This window comes from Apaloderma vittatum, unplaced genomic scaffold, assembly GCF_000703405.1.
Source record: "Apaloderma vittatum isolate BGI_N311 unplaced genomic scaffold, ASM70340v1 scaffold13988, whole genome shotgun sequence".
Taxonomy (NCBI): domain Eukaryota; kingdom Metazoa; phylum Chordata; class Aves; order Trogoniformes; family Trogonidae; genus Apaloderma; species Apaloderma vittatum.
Genome location: NW_009732522.1, coordinates 6676 through 32050, shown reverse-complemented (window position 1 = coordinate 32050; position 25375 = coordinate 6676). Strand labels below are relative to the sequence as shown.

Sequence of the window (25375 nt, the reverse complement as noted above, 5' to 3'; positions counted from 1 at the left end):
GACCACTGTAATATGGCATTAGACTAGGAAATAAATCCGTAACTCAAGGTGTTGCCAAGAGTACAGTTATTACTTGCTCCTTTACCATCACTGGCACGATCGTTTACTAAGGAAAATTTCAGAGGAACACGGTGGTTATAGCACACTTTGAACTTAGGGCTATGCACCAAGTCTGAAACTGTCGTTCCTCAGCTCTTTTAATGTATGCCCGGGTTTGGAAACTTCCTCCTCTTTCATTTTTTCTCTGAAGGAGACATTCCAGACAGAAGTAAGGTATGGCTTTGCACCACAAAACCTCACCATGACTTTGCCGTCTGTATAGTACAGAAATATGTTTTCTTCTTAGGAAGTAGTAAGTGCACATAACTCCAAATATACTAATTCCACATACTACTAATTTATCTATGCAAACATGCAAAGCAGTGTCCTCTTGTGCCTAGTAACAGAAATTCATTGTCTCTCTGAGAATTCTGCCTTCAGATACTCCTATCAAGAGTCACCAGATTCCCTAAAACTGGTTATGCATTCACAGTTTTATAACAAGAGAAATTGCTTTTGGTTGTTCTGTCTTCTTATTAAGGTCAGAGATTATAAGGAGATTACATATTTGTCCCCAAAGCACAAGTGATTTATAGCCTTTTCCAGAGAGGTGTAAAAAGCTGGAATAGATTTTCTTTCTTCTTTCCAATCCAAAGTATTAGATGAGAGTTTTAAAAAGTGATATTGAATGTGTGGATGTGAACAATCTTTAACCATTAAAAGTAATGTAATAATAGTATTACTACACTATAGACTTTCTGTACGACAGGCTTGGCTTTGCATAGCTGAAATGCAAAGCTTAATACTGCTTGTTCATAGAACCATAGAATGGCCTAGGCTGAAAGGGACCTTAGAGATCACATAATCCAACCTCCCTGTCATGGGCAGGGACGCCTCTCAACTAGATCAGGCTTCTCAAGGCTCCGTCCAACTTGGCCTTGAACACCTCCAGGGAGGGGGCAGCCACAACATCTCTGGGCAATTTATTCCAAAGTCTTGCTGCCCTTGTACTGAAGAATTTCTTCCTAAGGTCTAATCTAAATCTATTCTCCTTCAACTTAAACCCATTTCCCCTTGTCCTATCAGTGGACACTCTTGTAAAAAGTCCCTCCCCAGCCTTCCTGTAGGTTCCCTTCAGGTATTGGAAGGCAGCTATTAGGTCCACCCAAAGTCTTCTCTTTTCCAGACTGAACAATCCCAGCTCCCGCAGCCTGTCCTCATAGCAGAGGTGCTCCAGCCCCTGGATCATCTTTGTGGCCCTCCTCTGAACAGGCTCTCTTATGGTGGGGACACCAGAACTGGATGCAGTATTCGAGGTGGGGTCTCACAAGAGCAAAGGGCAAGAATCACCTCTCTTGACCTGCTGACCATGCTTCTCTTGATATATGCTAGGAGGTAATTGTTGTACAGGTTTCTAAACTATCAAGGACTATCAACCGTGGCAGGTACCCTGTAGAGACGCATAGATTAGCAGAGACTAACAGATGCCAGTTAAGAAGGACTCCACAAAGAAGAGAGAAGAAGAGAAGAGAGCTAAGATATGGAAAGTTCACTAAAAGACACCTTTCCATCAGCCATAAGTGATCACCAGAGACCACTGAAGACCTCCAGGGAAGCCTTTCAGAGATCCAGGCCGCACACATAATAACTGTGTATATAGGATAATTAGTTCCCGGAAATAGAATGAACATGCGTAACCTTTCTGGGAAAACTGATGCCTATGTATGTAACAGGGGGATACAAGTTTGGACGGGTGCCAGATACGGTATGCGTGATAGGTGGAGCTATTTCCCATGCATCCAGCACTGCAATAAAGAAATGCCTGCTTTCTAATGCTAAATTCAGTGTTAGAGTTCTTCATTGTCCGGAGTTTCAGTAACACCTTCAGACAGACACCCCTGCAGAGCAGCACCATCAGCCGTGATGTGATGCTCAGAGCTGGTACTGAGGCCATGGCAGGCTGGATTTCACCTCATATGTCTGGAAAGACTCATCCATGATGCTCAGCACACATTAACTGCTGAGGCTAGATGTGTGCAGCCAGCTCAGGAAGGCACAAATTCATGGCTTGTTCCTGCCTGCCTTGGAAGACAAATACATGAAATTAAGCTTTTCACATTAGCAACAATTTAAACCATCTGCAAGAAAAGTATGCCCCTTGAAGAGCAAGAGCCATGAACATCCATACACATGACAAAAGCTACAGAATGGGCTAAAAGTGCATTTCACAGTTGCTACAGGGATTAATCTCATCCCACAATTAGTCTGGATACAAAGCCCTTTGACGTCAAATAGAAAGTTCCTCAAGGATTTTAATGGCTTTTGATCCTGGACACAAAGAGGAAAAAGTTGCAGGACTGTAAACCCTGATTCAGTCTCGCCATTGTATTGATAGCACAGAAGAAGTCACTTTCATAGTATTGAAGGGGACTATATCTGATGTAAAAATTTAAGCATGTACTGACCTTAGGAAGAACACTGTCATTTTCAGTACGAGAAACACAGTGTACCCAAAAAATCTCTTGCAGACTCAGAAAAGCTGTCACCAGCTATTTTGAAGTCTTGCCTCTAAGTTAATATAGCTCAGAAGCTAGACATCTAGTCTGTACGTGAAAGGGGAAAATTTTGCTACAACACACACAACAGAGCAAAAAGACTAGAGAGTTTGCTTTTCTTTTTCATTTTACTTCCCTACTGGAGAGGTTTCAGGAGGATTAAGACATGACAAATATTTGACAGTGTAGTGAATTCTTTCTTCAAATTGCTTGTTTCTCACTTAACATATCCCCACTGGACTTTAAAGTCAGCTCACATCTTTTCATTCACACCACTGGACTTTCAAGGTGGACTGGTGTTAATAGGACAAAAGTCCTCTTTCTGTGGAGGATTTAGAAATCTATATATCATGGTCTTTTTGATTTAATGTAAATTCAGGAGAAAAAATATTAATCTTATCAATATTATTTTCATAAGAACACAAAACATGCATACCAAGCAGCTGTACTGGATCACTAGAGGATATTCTACTTCCTAGTGCCCTACCTCCAACACTGGCCAGCAGCAAGTGCTTAATAAAAATATAGAAATGAGAGCAAGCATGTTGTGAATATTTTCCCAGGGTACTTTCTTAGCCTCTAGTAATCCGCAGTACCAGCATTTACTAAGCTAGAGACACAATTTCTAATAATCCACAATGAATTTTCCTTTATTGTTTTGTCCAGGTTTTTTCTCCATCGTGGTAAAATTTCAACATTCACAACATCCAGTGGTTAATCCAGATTAACTATGCATTGTGTGAAAAACACTTTCATTTTTGGTTTTTCTGCCAACTGACAATAAATTTGATACCTACTGGTTTTGTCTTGAAAAATACAGGGAAAAAAAAATCCCTGTCCACTTTGTCTATGCCATTCACAGTTTTACAAGCCTCTTTTCGCATTTCCACTCACTTGCCTCTTTTCCAGGCTAATGAATTCTAAACTACTCGGTATCTATTACTAGCAAGGAGTCCGTCTTTGTTTACCTTTGCAACTCTTGTATCATTCTGGTTTTATGTCCTGAAATAGGGCTGAAACTGCACATACTGTTTTTAACTTGTAAAAGCATGCTGCTATGCTCAGTTTTGCTCTGTTGCTTTTCTGATCATTCCTCTGGCATGGTATTTGCTTCATACTTCTACTTGGCTTAGAGCTGATTTTCATGAAAAGGACCTTCTTTAATACCAAGGCCACTTTCTGAAGCCTGCTCATGTCCCATCATTTCCCAACATTTTACAATAAGGACCATTTTTTTTCCACTCGATCATTGTACATAAGGCAAAATGCATACTGGACTCCTTTATGAAGACCATGGTCAGAAGATCAAGAAAAGGTGCTGTGCCTCTCAACACCAGGTTCTAGCTTGGGGCTCATTATTTTAAGAGTGCCAAGAAAGGAGCAAGGCAGGGGAGGGTTGCCAAGGGGCCAAAAGCACCATGAGAATGGGCAGCAGGAGATGGGCAAAGAGGAGACACTGCAAGAACAACCAGTGATTACTTGAAGGGTAGTTGCAAAGGTAACAAAGCCAACAGCTCATTAGTAGTGGCAAAAGACAACAGGCCACACATTGCAGCAAGGGACACTGAGGCTAGACTTAAGTTTTTTCTCAGAAAGACAGTGAAATCTCCATCCCCGGAAGCTTTCAAGATTTCTGCCTAGACACTGGCCCAGCTGACTCGGTCTAATATTGGTGAAGGTCCCACTTTGAGGAGCAGATTGGACTTGATGATTGCCAGAGATTCTCCCAACCAAAGTTCCCATGAGTCTGTGATTGAATGACTTTACAGTTTTCACACCAGGTAAGATATTTGCTGATATTTTTCTAGAGTGCAGCAAAGCCATCTGAATATCTTAATCAGTATTCAGCTTAATACTACGTCTGTAGTTCTTCATCCTGGCTTTAAAAAGACAAAGTCTTGAGCTTCAAAGGATGGTAGAAACAGCAATGAAAAATCCCAGTGAAATATCATATTATTTCAAAAAGCTCACATGGCTGCAGCAAAAATTTGTTTGAATTGACAGTGATTTATCCCTAAGACTTTACATCTTTTAAAAATATTAACGTAAAAGCATTTGTGTCTCTGCATCTTCAAAGACGATAGAGAGCTCTTAAAAGAAAGTGCATCTTTAGCATTTAACCACTGGAATTGATCAGAGTAACCCATACAATGTGATTTAGGCAACCAGCCAGGTAGATCAAGGGATCCTGATCCCCTTCATTGGGTGAGTCACTGTATTACTAACATGGGAGATGATGAAGACTCTGAAACCTTCAGAGAGAGATGAAACAAGAATAAGCAGGCCTCACATGTTTTAAATATTAGAATAGCTTTCCATCAGCAATTTCCCAAGAGTTTATATTGCATTTAATCATGGACTCACGATTTAAAAATAGCTGTTTTCTCCCAGTACTAAAGAAAAGAGACAGCAATCTATCAGATTTATTTCCAGTAATCAGTCATTTGTATTTTGTCTTATTCACAATGTAAAATTTACTTTTCTGTCTACTCTCTGCTGCTTTTATTCTAATTTCCATCGCAGTGAAGAAGTGATTAGAAAAGCACTTCTAGCATAAATTGAAGTGTGAATGCAAAAATCATTGGTTTGGTTTATATTAGTGAAAAACAACTTTTCTAAACATTGGTATGAAGAAAGGAAACTCTACCGAAAATAAAAATGCAGTGTATGTTTAAAGATTAAGTTGAAACATTAAGTTTGTAAGACTATTTAATATGTGCAGTTTGCAATCAAAAATGTTTTCTAAGTATAAAGTTGTTCATATTGTGTTAATGAAAACAGAGATTATTGTACTGATCAGGACAGATAAATATTTTTCAAGAAAAATAACCATAATATAGGCCATGTGCCTGTTTGCATTAAATAAAGCTTCACTCCTAGGAATGTAATTCATTGTCAATAACAGTAAGTGAGATTTTCTTTCTTACTGTCTGAATATTTTCTGCCCCTTCCTTGGTTTCCCTTTCTACACTGATTTCCAAAGTTTTTGCAAATATTTCTCTTTAACTCGCTCTTCAGGAGGAGCAAAAGATTTATCATATTAATGCTTTGATTGAGCATAGTATATCTCGTTACCTGACTTAATTATGATAACCTTTAAAATTAGGTTCATGGTGAGAACAAAAGTAGTAGAAAAATCAAAATTCATTTATTAAATGAATTTATTAAATACTGCAATGTTTGCTTAAAATTAGCTGTTCACCAGATACTTCACTTGCCAGATATACATAGGAACTGCAAAAAAGGTGCAGACAGGAACAAGAAAACATAATATTTAAATGAAAACATACGATATTATTCTTCTGTGACCTTAGACTCACAGATTTCCTTCAGATAAAAGCAAACGCTTGACCAAGTATGTAATAAGTGGCAAGACTAAAAACTTACTGACATGTTATGCTTTCATACTTCTGCAAAATGGAGGAAAGCCATTGCAAAATGATGCATCTAAACTATAAATTCTACCGTTTCTCAGGTAATAGGGGCTGAAATGGTCCTCAACATAATTTTCACTAGTTTAAGCTTTACTGTGTTATCTCACACAGCAGTAAGATGATGTGGAAGCCCATACTACCATACCTTTGGCAGCCAATTACTTAATTAAGGAGGCAGAAACACCTCTCTGTCTCTACACACACTGAAAATGAAAAGAGTGACTTAATTTCTTGTTAAGTCGATGAGACAGAAATATGGAGAATTAACAGCAAGAATGGAGGTAAAGCAGAATTCCACATCGGTGGGCCCTTAGAAATCAAAGGGAAAGTTACTGATGTTGATGATGGAATTATTTGTGAAAATATTCCTGTTATTACTCTGAATGGTGATGTGGTGGTTTTCAGACTAAACTTCATACCCAAAGTCCTCGAAAGGGTCCTTTCTCCACCTCCTCCACCCCTTAAAAAATACATTCTCATAGGAGGCATCAGTTACCAGCAACACAAATCAAGGCTTGCCCCTTTTCACAGAGCAGCATCACATCTCCCAGGACGACATTGATGATGGAGAAGGGGACAAAGTCTAGACAAGCCTTGGCTAACGAGCTACAAGTGTTTCTGGAACAGAAAAGAAGGGGAAGGCTGGAGGCCAAGGCTCCACAGAGAACTCCAGCATCAGGCAATCGCAGGGCCATGGCCTTGGGACTGAAGCAGGAGCATGTTCAGGGCCATCAGAGCCACACTGGAGCTTTCTGCTCCATTTGGTCCTCCAAAACAGGCAGAGGCAGGGAGCGGATAATGCAAAACGAGTGAAGTTGGCTTTCTCACCAGAGGCTCTCTGTACATCAAGAGAAGTGGCAACTCCCTCAGCAGCAGCTTTCCAGCTGGCTTCCAGCAATGAAGCGGTGCGATGTACCTGCAACAGTCACTTAAGGGACTGAACAACACCAAATTCCAGGACAAAGGAAAGCTCAGTTAAAGCTGCTGTCCCGATTCCAACTCACGCTGCTGAAAAAGAGAGGCTGTGGGAATGATAAAGGGCTCAGTCCTGCTTCCTAGTTGCATCGATCAGTGTGTTTGTGTCACAGGCTTTCAGTTTGTCCTTCTCAGAACCCTACATTGTCACGCAGCCCCCTTGCTTTGGGAACATATGCAGAATGTTTGAAAACTCTCATTGTTTGTCCAGAAGAGTAGATTACAGCAGCTACTGATTGCATCAGGATGTGCAAGAACAGTGGTGGAGTAGTAAATGCTGCAGCAGTTACTGTGGGACTCCAGTGCACAGAGGGACTGTGGAGATATTATATGCAATATAGTAAGAGGAAAAAAGATGAAAGTCTCAAAAAATATGCACTAAGGGAAAATTTCAAGAGCCAAATTCCAGTGTCATAAAAGACTACTGCAATAGATTAATTTTAAACAATGTCATTTGGATTCCTACGGTAGGAAGGGAAAAATGCTCCTTTTCAATATGTGAAAATGTTCTAAGAGATGCATTTTAATAAATTTAATGAGATGCTTTAAAAACTTAAGAAAAACACCCTCAAAGGATCTTCAACGAGTTAAAATGTAGGCAGGATGTTCTTAAATGCATTAACATTTATATGGAATGAAAGTTTAAACAAGACCCATCCTATATATGATTCAATCCAATAAAGAAATAAAACCCTGCTGTGTTAATGGGAGCATATCCATTGGTTTCACTGGGATTTCTCTCCAGCAAGCCTCGGATATAGTCCTACTTTAATTTAAAGTTGGATTTGCAAACTCAAATTGATACTTTTTATTTGAGGAAGATTTCTTAAGCTGTATTGAAGCTCAGCAGACAAAGAAAAATGCTGCTTTCCTGTCTCCCAGTTTCTCAATTTTTATGGACTTCAGATGAGCTGCTCACAAACAGCAGCACTCTGCAGTTACCTGCAGTTTTATTTCTGCCTGTTCCTCTGCCAGATCATTAATCTCTGTTTTGTACTGTTAGCTTCCACTGAATTCACCACCATGTCCGTACAGATGAAGGCTGCCTGGCCCTTGGACATAATCCCAAACAAGGAAGATGCAAGTACTGGTATCCACCCAGCTTTCCACTGAAGTGGTTGGAAAGGTATGGGGAGGCTGGAGTAGTAAATCTGTCCCTTATACGGAGTAGTAAATCTGTCCCTTATACGGAGGAGTAAATCTATCCCTTACACCTATATTAAGTAAATTCATTGGCTTTAAGGATATAGACATGTTTTTCTAGACTACCATCTAGAGCACTTGGAAAGCACAGACTTCTGCTTAGAATGAAGAGTGACTTTCTTTTCCATCCTCACCTTGCTACTGATGGATTTCTTTGATGAAAGATTTTCAGCATTTAAATAAAGACTGTTACGTTAACCATGGATGAAGGGAGATGCTTCCATTAAAACAGACACAAAGGGAACTGTGATGTGAGATCTGAGACATAGTCTTGTCTTTAAGGGTTGCTGCTGACACCTCCTACCTGAAGGTGCTTGTCCGTGTGGCTTTCAGTGAAAGGTGGCTAAATTGCACCATTGACCATGCAGAAATCCTGGTGACAGGTGATCTAAAACGTTTTTCAGACATCTCCACATGATGCTGAGGTGCCAACATACCTTTCCAAAAACCTTCTTCCAGGTCTGTATTACTTGATCAAGATTATCAGAAGAAACATTGTGATGTACATCAATTAGGTCCCAGTTAAGGTTATGAAATAATGGTTCTGCCACACACTTGAGCTTAGAAATAATTTTTTTATAACTTTGAATTATCTGGCCAGTATTGTTATGCATGTAAGTTCTGAAAACAAAGAGCAAAATCAAAAATGAGTCCTTAATTTAGGCCTCAAATTACATGTCTAGTTTAGAATAGTTGAGTAAGAATGACGTGACACCAAGAGTTTTAGGAAATGAGGATTTGTGAGACTAAAAGATCAATAAGAAAGCTGATATTTCCTTAAGGAAAAGCCTTCTCTTTAAGAGTTAATGTTGATATTGATTATATATAAAACCCAAAGATTAATTATGCTCATAGTGATGATGCCTTGCATATTGATTCTTCCAGTAGTGCAGTTTTCTAAAAGGCTGTAAGGCTAAAGCTAGTAAGGTTGAAGCTAGCACTAAGCAGAGAATGTGTCAGTGGGTTTCAACTCCAGAGAAAATTTAGTGTTGCCTCCAGCTAAAACATAGGCATGATCTTCATTATAGCAAATAGGTTAAAAAAAAGCCCACATCAAAATATCTGGATGAAACCAAGAGAATTAAGATGAAGTAGAGTTTTTGTCTGAAATATATAAAGTCGAATTATTGCAAGAATGATCAGGTACCATAAATGCAATGTACTCTTCTATTGCACTGAGAAGGTGATTATTAACTATGTATGGGATCCTCCAAGTGAAATGCAATAATGACAAGACAATAAGGTTATAATTTTTTAAGGTATTTGGCTTGATCTTACTTTACATTTAAATTCCAAAAAAAGGAATTACACAAAACTACCACACCATATGCCAAATGGATTAAAAGACAGTAAATCACAAAATGCAATTGTGAACAAGAAGGCATCCTCCAACAGTTGTATTCCTCGTTGAGTCCCTCGTGTATCACTTTTGGCATTAGGCTCCTTAAAATATTTCATCTAACCTGGAGAAAAAACACAAAGCTATACTTGACGTACTTTAGGTCTGGCAAAGCTTAGGAAAATTACAGGTAATGAAATAGCAAGCTGCTGCTACAAGGCATGCTGAATAATCTGGACACAGACACTGAAATATGAATTGTTTCACCCATCCAAAACAAGAAATACAGGTCATGTTTCCAGGACATAGAAGCCTTTCCTGGGAATCACTGCTTTGTGGCAGATGTTAGAAGCCTTGGCAAATACCTAGCTAAGAATAACTCCTTAGAGAGATACTATGGCCAAACTTGGAGTATAATTTATGCAATCCAAGTAAACTTTCCTCTGTTTCATCCTACCAGAAGTCTACATGATTTCTGCAACTGCTTCTCAGATACTAAGCCCAGTTTTAGTGTCCTTAGAGGATGCTTATCCAGCTCACTTCAGAGAAAATGAAAAAAGAATGATGTAATCAATCTCATAAAAAAAAATGGAGGAAAAAAACCTCACAACTAATTTTAGTGAAGATTTCTCCCTATGAACAGGGAAAGTTCTGTAATGACTTAGTCAGTCTAATAAAATCAATGTGGTGAGTGGAAATTCAATAACAGCAAACAAAGAACTAACACCAAACCAAAAAGTCAAAGGAGATAAATTCAAAAGGGAAATATTTTTAGCAACACATTTTTTATACATTAGAACATTTACCCAGGCTTGAGTATTGATGGAATCAAAAACTTAACCAGCAAGTGTACGATAACAGGCACTAAATTTGCATGTCTATGGACACACAAAGGAGATGGTATCTCTAACAGCAAATTTTAAAAATTCTTATGCTGGAGACAAAGCTGAAGACCACAGTTCAGTGTCCTGCCTATTTTCACATTTGGTTGAATTTTTGAGTATTTCACGTGCGCTTGCTGCAGCAGTTCTGGAAAACTAGTCCAAGCACTGTCTGCAACGAGGATAAACTGCAGATCAGAAAGGTGTCTTTTACAAAGACTGAAACACATACAATCCAACTCAGCTGACACATTTTGGCACATGTTGTGTTTATCCTCAGCAGCTTTTGAAAGCAAATTCAAAATGATGCCATAACCTTTTTGGCTTAGAATGAGCTCAAGACTACAGAGTGAAAAGATCAGACAATTTGGGGAAAAAAAAAATAGAGCTGTCAAAATGTACTGCATAAGAGAAACTTTGAAACATGGATAGGAATGGCTTTGAAAGAAATTTGTGCTGGAAAGTATGTCAAAGGTTGCAACTTACTTGTTACAAAAAGGGATTAAGAAGAAATGGGAGAAATAAAAGTTATTCCTGAATATATTTTTATGTGTAATGAGGTCTGAATGAACATACTGAGCCTAGCAAAGTAATACACATATTGTGCTTCAAATTTAGTCTGAATTGCTTCAACTTTCAGGTCTAGGATCTTGCTGTATCTTTATCTGCTAAATTAAAAAGCTGACTAGTAATATTTTGCTCCACATCAAGTTAAACAATTTCCACTTGGCTAAAATATTCATGTTCCAGCTATCACTCAGGGTTGGTTTTGTGTCATTATCTGCCTGCTGTTGGAAAAGATTCAGGGAGAAATCACAGCCACCGGTCCCATTGTAGACCGAGAACTGGAACCAGTTCTTCTGAGGAGGTCTAAGCCTTGTTGCCAGTGCAATACAAAGAAGCAGGATATCACTGAAGTTCAGTTCTGTTGACCTTTCACAATGACTGTGGACAACTTCTCACAGTCACCAGCAGCAGAACTGATTTAGTAGTGTGCTGCCCCCAGAAAGGGGTCGGTGGTTTTGGCTGTTACATATGACTGTAACTTTTGCAGAGCACATTGTTTGCTTCTGTGCAGGTGATCACAGAATCCTGATTTATTTTTTTTTTGGCTCTGTGCTCTGTCATCTTAATTTTTGATTTTTTTTTCCATTTTCCATTTTAGTCATGTATAAACTTTTTCAGTCATAGCTCCATTTTTACAGACCACTGATGCAAATGAAAGAGGAGAGAATCAAGGCCTGATCTCTGTAGGCTGCTTTGGAGACTCCTTTTCACAGGTTAAACTGAGATCTCATTTGCCAGTTTCTAAAGTATTTGATGTGTGTCAAGTTGACCTTGTCATCTCTCAGATATTTCATAAGACTTTTCTCATCTTGTTTCAAGTAAAGAAGTTTGAGTGTTATACATCAATATTATTATCCTTTAATTAACCAAAATTACAGAAAATATAATGTGAAGCTAGTTTGATAGGATTATTTTCCATAAACACAAATGAACTGTCATTAATTATGCTACTGTCTTCAATTCTTTATTAATTCAGTTTCGTATTAACTGTCCCATTATGTTTTTCAAGGATTTATGTCACACTGACAAGCCTATAATTACTTGGGTCACCTCTTTTATTCTTTTTTAAATATTGGCATTTTAACTTTCTTTTGCTCTCCCGAAACTTCCCCTGTGTTGTTAGAGTTACTGAAAATCGACATTAATGGTCAAGCTCCTCCATGGTGCCTTTAAATCTGTCGGATACAGCTTATCCAAACCTGCTAATTCAAAAATGTTTCATTCCTGTTCCAAAGCAGAACAGAAATAGCTTCAAAGTTCTTGAGGCACAGAGAACTCTTTCCTCTCCAAATCAAGGCAGTAAGAACTGGAAATGCTCAGGGTTCCCCAACACTTGGAATAAGTCATAGAAGGCAATGACAAGAATAATTTCTGATGGCAATCCCAAAGAGAAGGTGACAAGGGAATACTCTTTGACCTGTAAATTGTTAATACACAATGGTTTCTGGTTTAGCAGATGTGGAAACTGAGATACGAGGAAATTTAGGAATGCCCACAGCGCACATATCAAACCGAAGATCAGAAGTCAGAAGGTCTGAGCCCCTCCTTGCCTGACAGCTTTGGGCAGGTCCTCACACATCCTCCCCTGAGTAAACCAGTCCCAACCAAAACTCACCACATCAAAGGACAAACAAAAATGTAGAACTGCTTATTCAATTCATTGCTGATTTTTTTCATTTCTTCTGTACAACTGTCAGATTTTGCACCAGAATGATTTTTTTTTGTAAAGTCAGCACATCTGGAGTTAGGATGATATATAACTAAACTCATTTTTAAAATAAGACTGATTACCATTTGGTTTTTTTCATTGACTTTTTATGGAGATAATTGTAATTAAAAAAAATCAGATATACATACAAATATTGTGTTAGGAACCTAGAAAAATATGTCAAACTGTACCAGTACAGTACCGAAAAACAAATATCCACATTCTAATTTATTTGTTGTAAGGTTGAACTTCTGAAATATGGAAGTGTGTACCAGCTTAAAAGAATTATGAAGTCAAATCTAAACAAATAAATTAAAAAATTAAATAAGTGTCTGATATAGTCTAGTACTAAAACAGTCATACCTCTGTATAGCATGTTCTGAAATATGTTGAAGTAGGAAAGCAGCTGAGACCAACTAATGTCACTGAAAACAAGCTATAATCTTAAAATATTGAATTGCTCTTGGCCAGAGTAGCTAATAGAAGTTATAAATTTGAATTCTGTTCCTTCATGCTTAGTGCTTGGAAATGCAGAATGATCCAGCAACAATAAGAAATCTATATAAACTGAATACTGTATTTGCTTCATTGTGCTTTAGCATTCTAAAACACTCAGGCAAAAGAAAAGCTGCATTAAGAGAACATCAAGTGACTCATTTGGAAGATAGGCTATACCATATCTGAGATTGCTTTTATAATGTTAATTCAGATTAGCTGTGTGAGTCCCTTTCCAAATAGCTGGTCATTTAATGAGAGCGCTCCTCTTCACAAGATCCCTGCCTCACTCAGATCTGGGGATAAGTCAACAGTTTCTGTTGAAGAAGACACCAAATGCGAGGTAGCCAATCCCTCACTTGCTGTAGACATTGAATTTGATGTAGTGAATGAGGTGACACTTGCAGAAGGGTTGCTGGATTAAGGAATCTGAATGTCACCCAGAAAAATTAAAACTTGTCTTTCTCTATAGAATTCTAAGGCCATACTGCAATCATTTAAACCAACATTTTTTAAATTCTCATTAATTCTGTTTTCCTGACTTTCTGTGCTCCATCTTAAATCCTCACAGCTTGATTTGGTGGAATCTCAAACTCTCATAGTTGTAATATTACATTTCATAGACTATGCCTTAAAGGAGTTGTAGCTACCCACAGTTAGTCCAAAGCTGAGTTACAGGACACCTGGTATTCATCTAAACCAAAGTAATAATGTGATAATTTGTCCTTCCTTCCTTTTTCACTATTCTTGGAACTTAATTCCAGGAGACCACAAGCACTCTGAACCTATTAATTACTATTAAAAATCAGGTCCAAGGTACCTCAGCTTAGGCATCCGAAGTTAGTGAACAATTTTGGCCATACTTCCTTTAATTCCAGACAAACGGGTGTGGAAGAACTGAAATCTGTATACAGTGGCTAAATTGCCATATAAAGCATACGGTCATCAATTCCCCATCTCTTTGCCCTGCCTCCTAAGATAAAGAAACATCCATAGCTGGACCTGAATCTCTATCAACAGTTCTCCATCAAGGTGCTTGATCTGAATTGTAGGGAACATCACAAAATGCATTTATTGTGTAACCTAAACATCAGCAAAGATGCTGCTGCTGATACAGCTCATGAGAGTAGAGATAAATTATTGGATGTTTGTGAAGTGCTCAGATGCTGTCAGGAGGAATACCACAGAAAAATTTGTAAGAAATTAATAATGTCTATCGAGAACAGCATCTGAGTAGGAGTTATAAATAGAGTTCAAGGTCACACATTGAAATGGGGAGAAAGTAATATTGGATTATCTAGGCACCATCCATTCTATTCAATAAACGAGGCAAGGGCATGTTGAAAGAAAAGTTTATGATCTGATAATCAAAGGCCATTGTAAGGTGCCTTCACAGAGAGGGCAGGTTAAGTTTGCACAAGCAGTTTTAATTCTGATCTGTTCTTACTGCTCTTGTCTCTGTTGATCTTTTGGCAATAACTACTGAAATTGTGTGCCTATTTATGTGCCATTTCCTAGGTTTTTTAGTTAAAATAATAACTATCTACTTCATGTTACAAAAAGACACATAAATGCAATTTACTTCATATTACATTTCATTGGAACTTTAGAGTTCCCTAACTTGTTGAAACTGCTAAACGTCTAAATTCAAAGTTTGTATCATTAACAAACACATGCTGCAATCATATCCTGACATATGTATTCACCACATACCCAAATCCTTATGGAAATAAAGTATATAAATGAGCTCAAGTAGATCTACTGACAAGAAGTTACATAGAAATTACATATCCAATTGAGCAATATCCCCCTGACGTCTCCTTTTTCTAACCAGCTGGCCTACACTCTTTTTTTCTTATGACTTCCATTTTTATTTACATATTAATACATAGATTGAAATAAGTGGCTTGATCAAGAACAGTTGAAAATCTGTGGCACTGCCAGCCACCACACTTGCATTTGCAAATCCCCAGTTGGTGCTTTAGTCACAACACAATCCTTCCTTCCTTTTAATACTCACTAGAACTCAGTTCTTAAAATATTACTCCAATAAAATTTTGTCAAGTCTTGTGATTTTTTAAAATTTAAATAGCAGGGGAAATGTTTTTTCCGATAGCGCTATTCAGTGAAATTAAACATTGATTCTTGCCTTGCTTTCAGCAGTAGCAGGATCCAGTCTTCAGCTCAGCTGTACTCACTTCACCCCTCACTTGCACGGACTTTTCTTCCTAGAGCATTTTTTTTAAAAGGTATAATTTTCACTTCAAATTTTCACTCTGTGTATATCACCAGCTGTGAGAAAAGCCACAGTCTTCACAAACTTGTTTTAATTTGGGGGCTTGTTCCCATGAAAATCCGAATTCTCTTAAACCTTCAGTTGGTTCCCAGCATTGTTGATGGGCACCCTACATTTTGCGTAGTGATGTACAAAGTATCTATCATTCTGACCACTACATTTTTGATATATCAGATAATTGAATCTTCCAGCAAGAATCTTTCCTTCAACTGTGTTACAATACCACACTCTGCAGAACTATTTCTCTCACCAGGTCAATACTCAGCAACCCAGAACATCATGGTCTACGACAGATGTTAGTCTGGAGCCATCTACTGGTTGTATTGCTGAGCTTTAATAGATTTGAAAAAACACTCTACATATGTAATTTTATTATAATTATAAAAATAACAGCATATACCCATAGATTAATCACCTAATTATGTGACATTTCTTGTGTACTGGTTCTTTGGTCTTAAGTTTAAATACTCAGCGAACTTAATATGGCCCAATTATCAAAATAAAAAAGGAATTACTTATCTTGCTTTCATAAGCAAAATAAAAATGGAAGTGCCTAAAAAAAAGATCTTATTTCTCAATAACACTGAAAAGAAACCAAGAATAAGGCAATATTAATGCTAAAATGTAAACATTTTAGTAAAGTAATCCACATATCTTTAGTTTTATTGCTGTGATAAAGAGGATAAATAATGCTTATTGCCTTATTTGATTATTGAATCATAGAATCATTAAGGTTGGAAAAGACCTCTAAGATATCCAGTCCAATTGTCAATGCTTTATAAGATTTCACCCTGAATTTGTATGTGTTGTTCTAAAAGAGCCAAGATGCATCATGTACAGTTTTCTTGGGGTTAAAAAATGTTGTCAGTCAATTTTATGATGTTCTTCAAAGGTTTTTATTAAAAAGAAGTTGAGACAAAAAAGGTAGCAGATGAATACAAGTATAAAGCCTGTAATAGTAGAAGTTCTAATAAACAAGCTACTGTGAACTAAAAATAATCCACACAATTTATTCTGGAGAACGAAAGCGTAATATATATAATGATGCCGTTACATAATTATTTACTCATTTATGATATGATAATATTCATAATTATTTGTGCTGTAATTTTGTCTAATTTCTATTATTGCAAGAATATATGCAATTTTAACCGTATCTTCAGGAGCAAGACAGAGTATTTTACAGATTTTACCAGTTTAAGAGCACCCATTATGTAAGTATACATATACGTAGGTGTCTACATATATGTATGTATTAAGACAGACACACACAAATATATACATGTTAACTCATGGTAAGATATCGCTAATGTCTATACATATCTGCATATGTATATACACATGTATATATGTATGCACTATATGTATATTCATCTATATATGTATAAACATTTACATACATTCGTGCATATGCATGCATTCCTATAGATCACACCTAATGTCTAACTTGTATCTTCAACAATCTCAGTTAAACAAAATTCTCTGTTGGCTGTTAGTTGTACTGGTATTAAATATTTGCCATTATCCACACTTGCCCTCAGCAGATCCATCTCTGTTGGCTGTTAGTTGTACTCGTATTAAATATTTGCCATTATCCACACTTGCCCTCAGCAGATCCATCAGCAGGACAGACTTCCAACAGGAGCTGTAAGTGGCAAGTAATTTTATCAAGAAATGCAAAGCGCAATTTAAAATGTACAAAAGGTAGATAAACAATAAGACTTCCCAGCATAAACAGAAAAGCGTAAACATATTGCAGGTTTGGAGACCAGATTATGGGAGCTAAAACTAAGAAGAAAGACATTGCCACCATCACAAATGGAACTGGTAGAAACACCTGCAAGAGAAAGAAAAACAATGGTTTAGGAAAAAACTGACCAGCTGTGATTTTATACCTCATTCATAATGCGTTCTTTGCCACTTTAGAGTCCCATTTCCCATGCTGCTGAAATCTCATCCAGGAGGAGACTCAAATCACCTACAAAATAGGCATCTTTTCTAAGATGCTTGTGCAGGCTCCTTCTGTCATCTAGGGGGAAAGATAGGCGGTGCCTGAAAAAGCATTTGTCCACATATGATATTACAGGCTCCTAAGAAACTCAGAGTCGAGTGCCACAAAGAAGTCTTCACGACAAGCATGCACTTCTAACCCAGCTTTCTGACAGGCAGACTAGAGAAAATTAAACCTATCCTTAATGCCTGTGGTTGCGTCAAGAAAGATGAAGGTTTAATTAACCATGAATGGCCAGCCTGGGTCCCACACTGTTCTGGTTACTGCTCCACACTAGTATGGTTTCATGTTGTTTGCACATCCTCCAGTTCTGCACATATCCTTCTCTTGTTTTCAAGTGCAAGTTGTCTTTATCTCTACAGTGAGGCAAAGTTTCTGAATGAAGCTCTAAACATTGTCATTATTTGTATTTTTGAAGTGATTTTCCCTTTTGACGCAACACTTGTTCCTCAACTTTCACATGCTACCCATGACTCAAACAAAAAACCTGTAAAAATATTTTGTGACTTATCTCCATTTACTTTGTATGGTCGATGTAGATGAGGTTCCCGGTATCGAAGTACAATCAAGCTTGCACAAGTCAGTCCAATCATAAGCCAAGCAGAAAATCCAAAGTAATTTGTTAACATAATAAGGTCAGAAGGAATGATAAAAACAGATGCAATGGTGGTTGAAAAAATCATGGCTGGTGCTGGAGTGCAGGAGTGGATATTGAGCATGGATATTAAAACAGGTAAATGTCCTGACTGACTTCCAGCATAGCTTAATCGACCTAGTGTGAACACGCTGCTGTTGAGGGCACCAAATATTGAGATGGCAACAGAGAGAGGAATGATCCAGGCAATAGAGGGAATCACTCGATCAGCCCAAGTGACTGCCACAGCAACTGTAAGAAAGCAAAGCATTAGCGTAGTGTAGGTACCATGTTCTGAATTACGGACAGACTAAATACAAATGAAACTTAAAATACAAAAAAGTATTTATTTATTAATTACCAGCAATATCTGGTTTTTTCTTTGTTGCAGAAGCCAAACATGACTAATCTAATCCTAAGGGTATTTAATTCAGGAGCTAAATATTTCCGGGGGGGATGACAGCAAGAAGGACTCTTGCCTGCCAGAGCAAGCCAGGTAAACCTGCCCGGGCCAATACCACGGTAATGGACTGCTCAGCATCTTATGGCCATGGATCACAAACATACACACTTGGGCAAGGCCATGCAGGGAAACAAAACGAACACATAAGTCCCCTGCAGTGGTGACATGACGTAATGTTATGACAAAATTGCCCACCGGAGTGCATGTATGTAAAGAGATGGGCATTGAGCATGTTATTAATGAGGTTTTGCTTTGGGTGGAACTGGGAAATGTGAACAATGATTCCCGAACAAGAGATATTCAATACTGCTTGGAAATCAGCTGTAGTCTATATTGTAGCAAAAGACTAATATTTAGTGGGTCAATAACCAACCGCCATGAGGACACAGGTCTTGCAGGGAACTGCGCTGTATAGGAAGGTTGCTAGAGATGAGGAAAACAACACCCCATAAAAAAAAGGTAGTGAAAGAACAGGAATATTTGAAACATGAACTATAATTTTAAGGCTCTCTCCTCAGCTGATATAGACAAACACAACTGCCCTTGTATGTTTGGAGCTGGTCATGCCAGCTGGGCAGCTGCTATTCGAACACACTCTGGTATTTGCTGCCTCTTTCACTGCAGGATAGATTCGCAAATGCGTGCATCTCTCCCAGCAGAGAGCCTGACAACGGCAGAGCAATAACATGAGGTTGCTGAGTGACAGCTACACAGCTCTCATTTCTCTTATTGAGCTGTTCTCATGGGAAAAAAAATAATTGATCCATCCAAATGAGGAATGATTCTTGTCACTCCTGGAGGCAAGGTCTGGAAGCCCAGTCTCGTTAGAGTGGTATTTAAAAGATGCTCTTCGGACAATCGAGGAGAAACACAGCTCTTCTTGGATCTCTTCATGGACAGCTCGTTGGTACAGGATCTGAGAAAGGCTTTACATACACTGGACTTTTGTACAAGTTCTTCTAAGAAATCATGATATTTAGCATGAATAGCACACACAGATGAAACAACTACATTTTTGTGTCCACAGACTTTTCTAGATTACTTGTCACGGTAGATTTGTTCATCTTCTAAGACAGTAATGGCTTTAGCCTAGGACACCAGGAGGTAGGGATGGAAGGAGGAGAGAGGATTAAAACTAAAGGAAAACAAAGGCTTTCTCTATATTCAACAGAGACCTGATCTTCACCTATTTTTAACAGTTTAATACATTTCTGACTTCTTTTTAGACAGCACAAATGTAAGCCAGCATTTTCAACAGCTAATAATGTCTGTCTGTATTCAGTTCAACTTGCGTCATACAGAAAAATGAAACAATTCTCTGTTAAATCTTAGAATGAAACCCAAACTTCCTGACTGTCAGATTAGATGAGCACAAGGAACCCAGTAAACTGACATCAGATGGGTATGCTAACGGATCACATCTTTTTAATAAAAAAAAAAATAAATCCATACCTGAAGAGACAATTTCCTTAGGTGTGAGGACAGTCAGATATGAGATGTTCACCAGTAAATAAAAAACAATTACTGCAGGAATAGCAGTCATCACAGTTAAGGGAATATTTCTGCTAGGGTTTTTCATCTCTTCTGAAAGATACAATTTAAAAAGACTAATAAAGCAAGCAGCGTAGCTTCTGCAAGTGTGTTTCAGTAGGGAATCGGCACAGGGCTTTACAAGACTGATACTAAAGTCCTTAATTATGGCCACTAAGGTACATTCTTTGTGAGGTTTTACAAGGATTCTCTGATAGTTTCTTATCAAAGAAATCTGAACAATTTTTTTCTCTTATTTAGTTGGGTTTTTAACTGTCTTGGAAGGAGATCTGATAGATTGATGAAATGACAAAGGGACTTACATTACAAAACTGATTTGGTAAGAAATTTTCAAGTAGCCATACTTTTAAATCACTAGCATAAATGTGAGGCTCTAAAGTCACACATCACCTCATGAGTCCTGATCTGAAACTTTCTGAGTGTATTTTCATATTCCTGCACAAAACATTTCTCTATGCCTTTATATCAGGAAATACAGAAATAGTAACAGGAAAGACTATAGGTATTGACAGAATGTGGTGATTTTAGAAGGAGGCCACTCCAAGATGAATTCTGCTGTTGATGATATTTTCCAGGGCAAATCTGGTGGAGGCAAACTGTTTAGCACTAAGCCTGGCATCTTACCTTAGACTTATAGAATCATTTATGTTGGAAAAGACCTTTAAGATCACTGAATTCAATAATTAATCTAGCAATGTCAGGTTCACCACTAAGCACGATATGTGTTTTAAATACCTCCAGAGATGCTGACTCCACTACTTTCTGGGCAGTCTGTTCCGATACTTAACAACCATTTCCATGAAGAAATTTCTCCTGATATCCAATCTAAGCCTCCCCTGGTGCAACTCTAGGCCATTTGGTTTTGTCTTGTTGCTTATTACTTGGGAGAAGGGACTGATCATCACCTTGCCACAACTTCCTTTCTGGTAGTTGTAGAGCATGACAAGGTCTCCCCTCAGCATCACAGAATCATAGAATCATAGAATGGCCTAGGCTGGAAGGGACCTTAGAGATCATTTCATCCAACCTCCCTGTCATGGGCAGGGACGCCTCTCAACTAGATCAGGCAACACATGGGGACCGAATAGGGATTGAACCCGCGACCTTGGTGTTATCAGCACCACGCTCCAATCGAGTGAGCTAACCGGCCCCCTCACAGAATCACAGAATGCTAGGGATTGGAAGGGACCTCAAAAGATCATCTAGTTCAACCCCCCTGCCAGAGCAGGATCACCTACAGTAGGTCACACGGGAACGTGTCCAGGCGGGTTTTGAACGTCTCCAGAGAGGGAGACTCCACAACCTCCCTGGGCAGCTTGTGCCAGTGCTCTGTAACCCTTACACTGAAAAAGCTTTTCCTGATACTCTTGTGGAACCTCCTATGCTCCAGCTTGTATCCATTGCTCCCTGTCCTGTCATTGGACATCACTGAGAAGAGCCTGGCTCCGTCTTCCTGACACTCCCCCTTGACATATTTATAAACATTAATGAGCTCACCCCTCAGCCTCCTCTTCTCCAAACTAAAAAGACCCAGCTCCTTCAGCCTTTCCTCATAAGGGAGATGCTCCACTCTGTCATCTCTGTGGCTCTGCACTGGACTCTCTGAAGCAGTTCCCTGTCTCTCTTGAGCTGAGGGGCCCAGAACTGGACACACTATTCCAGATGTGGCCTCACCAGGACAGAGTAGGAGGACCTCTCTCGACCTACTAGCTACTCCCCTTCTGATACACCAGCTGTTATGTACAGAGCCAGAGGGACAAAATAAGCACAATAGCAGAATTCAGATACTGACTCTCAGAGAATTTGGGATTTATTTCAAATACAATACACTTGGCAATTTTGAACTCAGAAGAGGACAATCACGAAAATTGCCAATTTAAATTTATCTTTCTATCCTTTTTGTTGCTTGTTACAATCCTGCCATCCAGCTGGCACCTGATGATTTAGCTGAAGCTCACAGGAACGAAGTTATTGTTGAAGAATAGGAAATTCAGTTCAGAAGGGGACTATTGCATAGGTTTCATCTGTCTAAACATCTGTGCTGCCTAGTGTATGGCATTTTTATTACTGAAAACTGATCGGATATTTTACTAATAATTTTGTATTTTCTCAGGCTAACAAAGCTAAACGGTTTCTTTTAACGAAATCCTGAGATTTCAAAATTATATCTTGCTGATTTATATCACCTTTTTTATTGCAGCTTATTGTTAAGACTACAACAGTTGGATGAATAGTCATTTTTTTTAAACATTAACCCAATTTTCACACTGATCTCACCATTGAACTTTGTGTTATGCATTTCACACATACAGTTTATTTAATGATTTACACGTTATAGAAGTCAATGAACAAATAGGTTAAATATATGAGCGACATCCACTTGCTTACAACTTAATTCTATAAATCTGATGATACCATAAAACACTACTCATTTCACTTGTGACATGCACAACTAATATTATGAACATTACCTCTGCAGCTTTCATGAAAAACTGCTCTATTTATTACTACCATTACTGCCACTATTTATTATTCGATGTGTCATCAAATATAGAATAGGAAAAGTAAACAGATCTATTTAAAAACAGTGTTTAAAATTGAGTAAAATTTATATGAAAAGATTTCTATCACTTTCCTGAGATTATTCTTTATCTTCTGTGCAAAATTATTTTCCCAAGGAGATGACTACTGACCATCATACATATATATCATAAAATTACTAGATTTTAACACAATTCAGAATTAATTTGTGTATGTACAAAGCAGCTATATAATCTCAGATAAGGTACAGATATTTAAATACAAATTAATCAACTTTATTGTTGATTTATTGTTTTGGTCCTTACTGTACACATAGTTTGGCATGGATATCTCAAACCTTTTTTCTAAAAATGTATTGACACTGTCATTGAGAAAGACAAAATGCAACTTGTTAAGGTCCAAAAAAAAATCTGTGTAGGCATAAGATTTTAAATGATCTTTTTTTTTTTTTCTCTTGTACTCCTCTGGAAATGTCAGTCTGATGCTGCACACTGCACAAGAAGCAAGAAAGTTCCCTAGAAAGGAATAACACCTCTTCTGCCAGCCCCAACAAACGTGCACAAAATATGAGACACTCTATGGTCTTGAAGGAAAGACAAGTTTTACCAAGATGATCTGAGGGATGCAAAAATGGTGACTGCAGAACAAAATCTAAAGAAAGGGAGTGAGATACCTGCCATATAATTGAGGGACCACCAGCCACCGTATGCGTACAGTCCTTGGAAGAAGGCTTCAGCAATCTGTGATGCGTTGGGGATCTCCGAGCTGAATGCATCTTCAAACCTGGCCAGATTCTCCTTTCTCCCACCAACAAGCAGAACTATGCCACCGACAGCAATTATAGACAAGGCCAGCATCTTCAGCAGAGTGAAAACTGTCTGCACCCAGGCAGCCATTTTGACGCTGCGGCCATTCAAAATCCCCAGGGACCAGAGAACAGCCAAGGCCAAGCACTTCTTCAGAGCTTCTGGTGCAGGGCAACTGCCATAGAAGGGCTGGGTGGCATATTCAGCAAACAGCAAGGCTCGAGCAGCATTTGATGCTGGCTTGGTGAACGTTGATGTCCAGATGAACACAAAGGCAGGTAGAGATCCAAGGCCTCTTTTAATATGGCTGTATTCTCCTCCGGAGAAGGGCAGAGCAGTTCCCAGCTCCGCGTAGCAGAGAGAACCCATCAGAGAAACCAGCCCGGATGCAGTCCAGATCGTTAATGCAACGCCAACATTGAGTAAGGAGTGCTTTAACACCCCTGTGGGAGACACAAAGATCCCTGCCCCAACAATTGTTCCTATAATAAAACTTACCCCATTAAAATAACCTATATTTCTTCTGAGGTGCATCTTGGCCTTGTCTTTTCTTTTTGTATCTTTGGCATCATTGCTTTTTCCTTTTCCCATTTTTTTTTTCTGTTTTTTTCACAGCAGATTATATGACTTCAGAGACTGGGTTACATGTATTTCCTTTTCACTTTGTTGTTAGCAGACTGTCATAGCCCTAATTGCCAGTGAAATGTTATGGGAAGCCTGGCTTAATCATTTAGAAAAGAGAGCATACTTTGGGTTTGGATGTCTTCTGTGTGAAGATGATTAACTAAACACTTCAAGAAACACTAGCAAATCATGTACATGTTGGTTTAATATGTACTTCTGAAATTATTAAGGTCTGGAGGTTTTTTTTAAAGAAAACAAAAAATACATAGTAAATGCTTATTTCTCAGGTGATTTTCTTCAATGGATTTCAATTTTTTCTTAGCTATGTCTTCAGAGACAACTGCGAGAGGTGACTAAATGAGACCTGCATCAGAGTTAGGGAAAGGGGAAGGATATGGCAGCACAAACTAAAAAAATCAACCCTCCATATGTTAGTGACAGTGACACAGGCACTAGTTGAATAGCCTGGTACTATTTTTCCACCATCAATACATAAAATGGACAGTGATAACCAGTGAGCACCAGTGTATTTTGCCAAATCCTCACCAGTCACTGAGTATACTGGAGCTTGTTTACACTTCACCCATTAAATGCTGCTCTAGAAAGAAAATTACCAGTTTACTCCTAGTTTTTCTTGAGTACTCATCATTATAGTAGTACTTGAGCACTTTCCTGAGCAGGTATTAATCTTTGGGCACTGCTGTGACGGGAAAAGGCTGTATCATAGAATCATAGAATCATAGAATCATAGAACGGCCTAGGCTGGAAGGGACCTTAGAGAACATCTAATCCAACCCCCCTGTCATGGGCAGGGACGTCGCTCAACTAGATCAGGCAACACATGGGAACAGAACAGGGATCTTCACTTCCACTGTCTGTATGGAGGCTGTGGAAGAGAAAGAGGAAGGCCAAAAGTTCCCACCAGTTTGGTGTACGCCTTTTAAGGTACGGCCCCTGATTTTCCTATGTATTCAACAATCTGTAGCATATTTGATGTAGAAAACACAGAAAAGGAGCTTCTCTTCAATCAGTTATGGATATGTCATTGCCACAGACTTTTGCCCCAAGAAAAAAGTATTTTTTCTTTTTAAGAGATATAGAGAAAAACGGGCAGAAAGCAGGAAACTAACTGAAATAGAAGCTCAGCATATATCTTAAGGGTTGTCAAGTGCCCATGCTAGCAGCTGCAAAGTTCATAGAATCATAGAATCAAGTTCTTTTTGCCAGTCAAGTCATGGAATCAGTTTTGTCCC

At 38.4% G+C, this 25375-nt stretch overlaps 1 protein-coding gene across 1 annotated transcript; it reads right to left on the bottom strand.

Moving 5' to 3' along the window:
* Positions 1-17083: 17083 nt before the first annotated feature.
* SLC7A13 (solute carrier family 7 (anionic amino acid transporter), member 13) lies at positions 17084-24089 on the bottom strand. The gene is made up of 4 exons (XM_009875561.1): positions 23366-24089; positions 20053-20184; positions 18025-18389; positions 17084-17329 (listed from the first exon to the last, which is right to left on the bottom strand). The coding sequence occupies exons 1-4, from the start codon at positions 24087-24089 to the stop codon at positions 17084-17086; spliced, it is 1467 nt and encodes a 488-aa protein (XP_009873863.1).
* Between the last annotated feature and the right edge of the window lie 1286 nt (positions 24090-25375).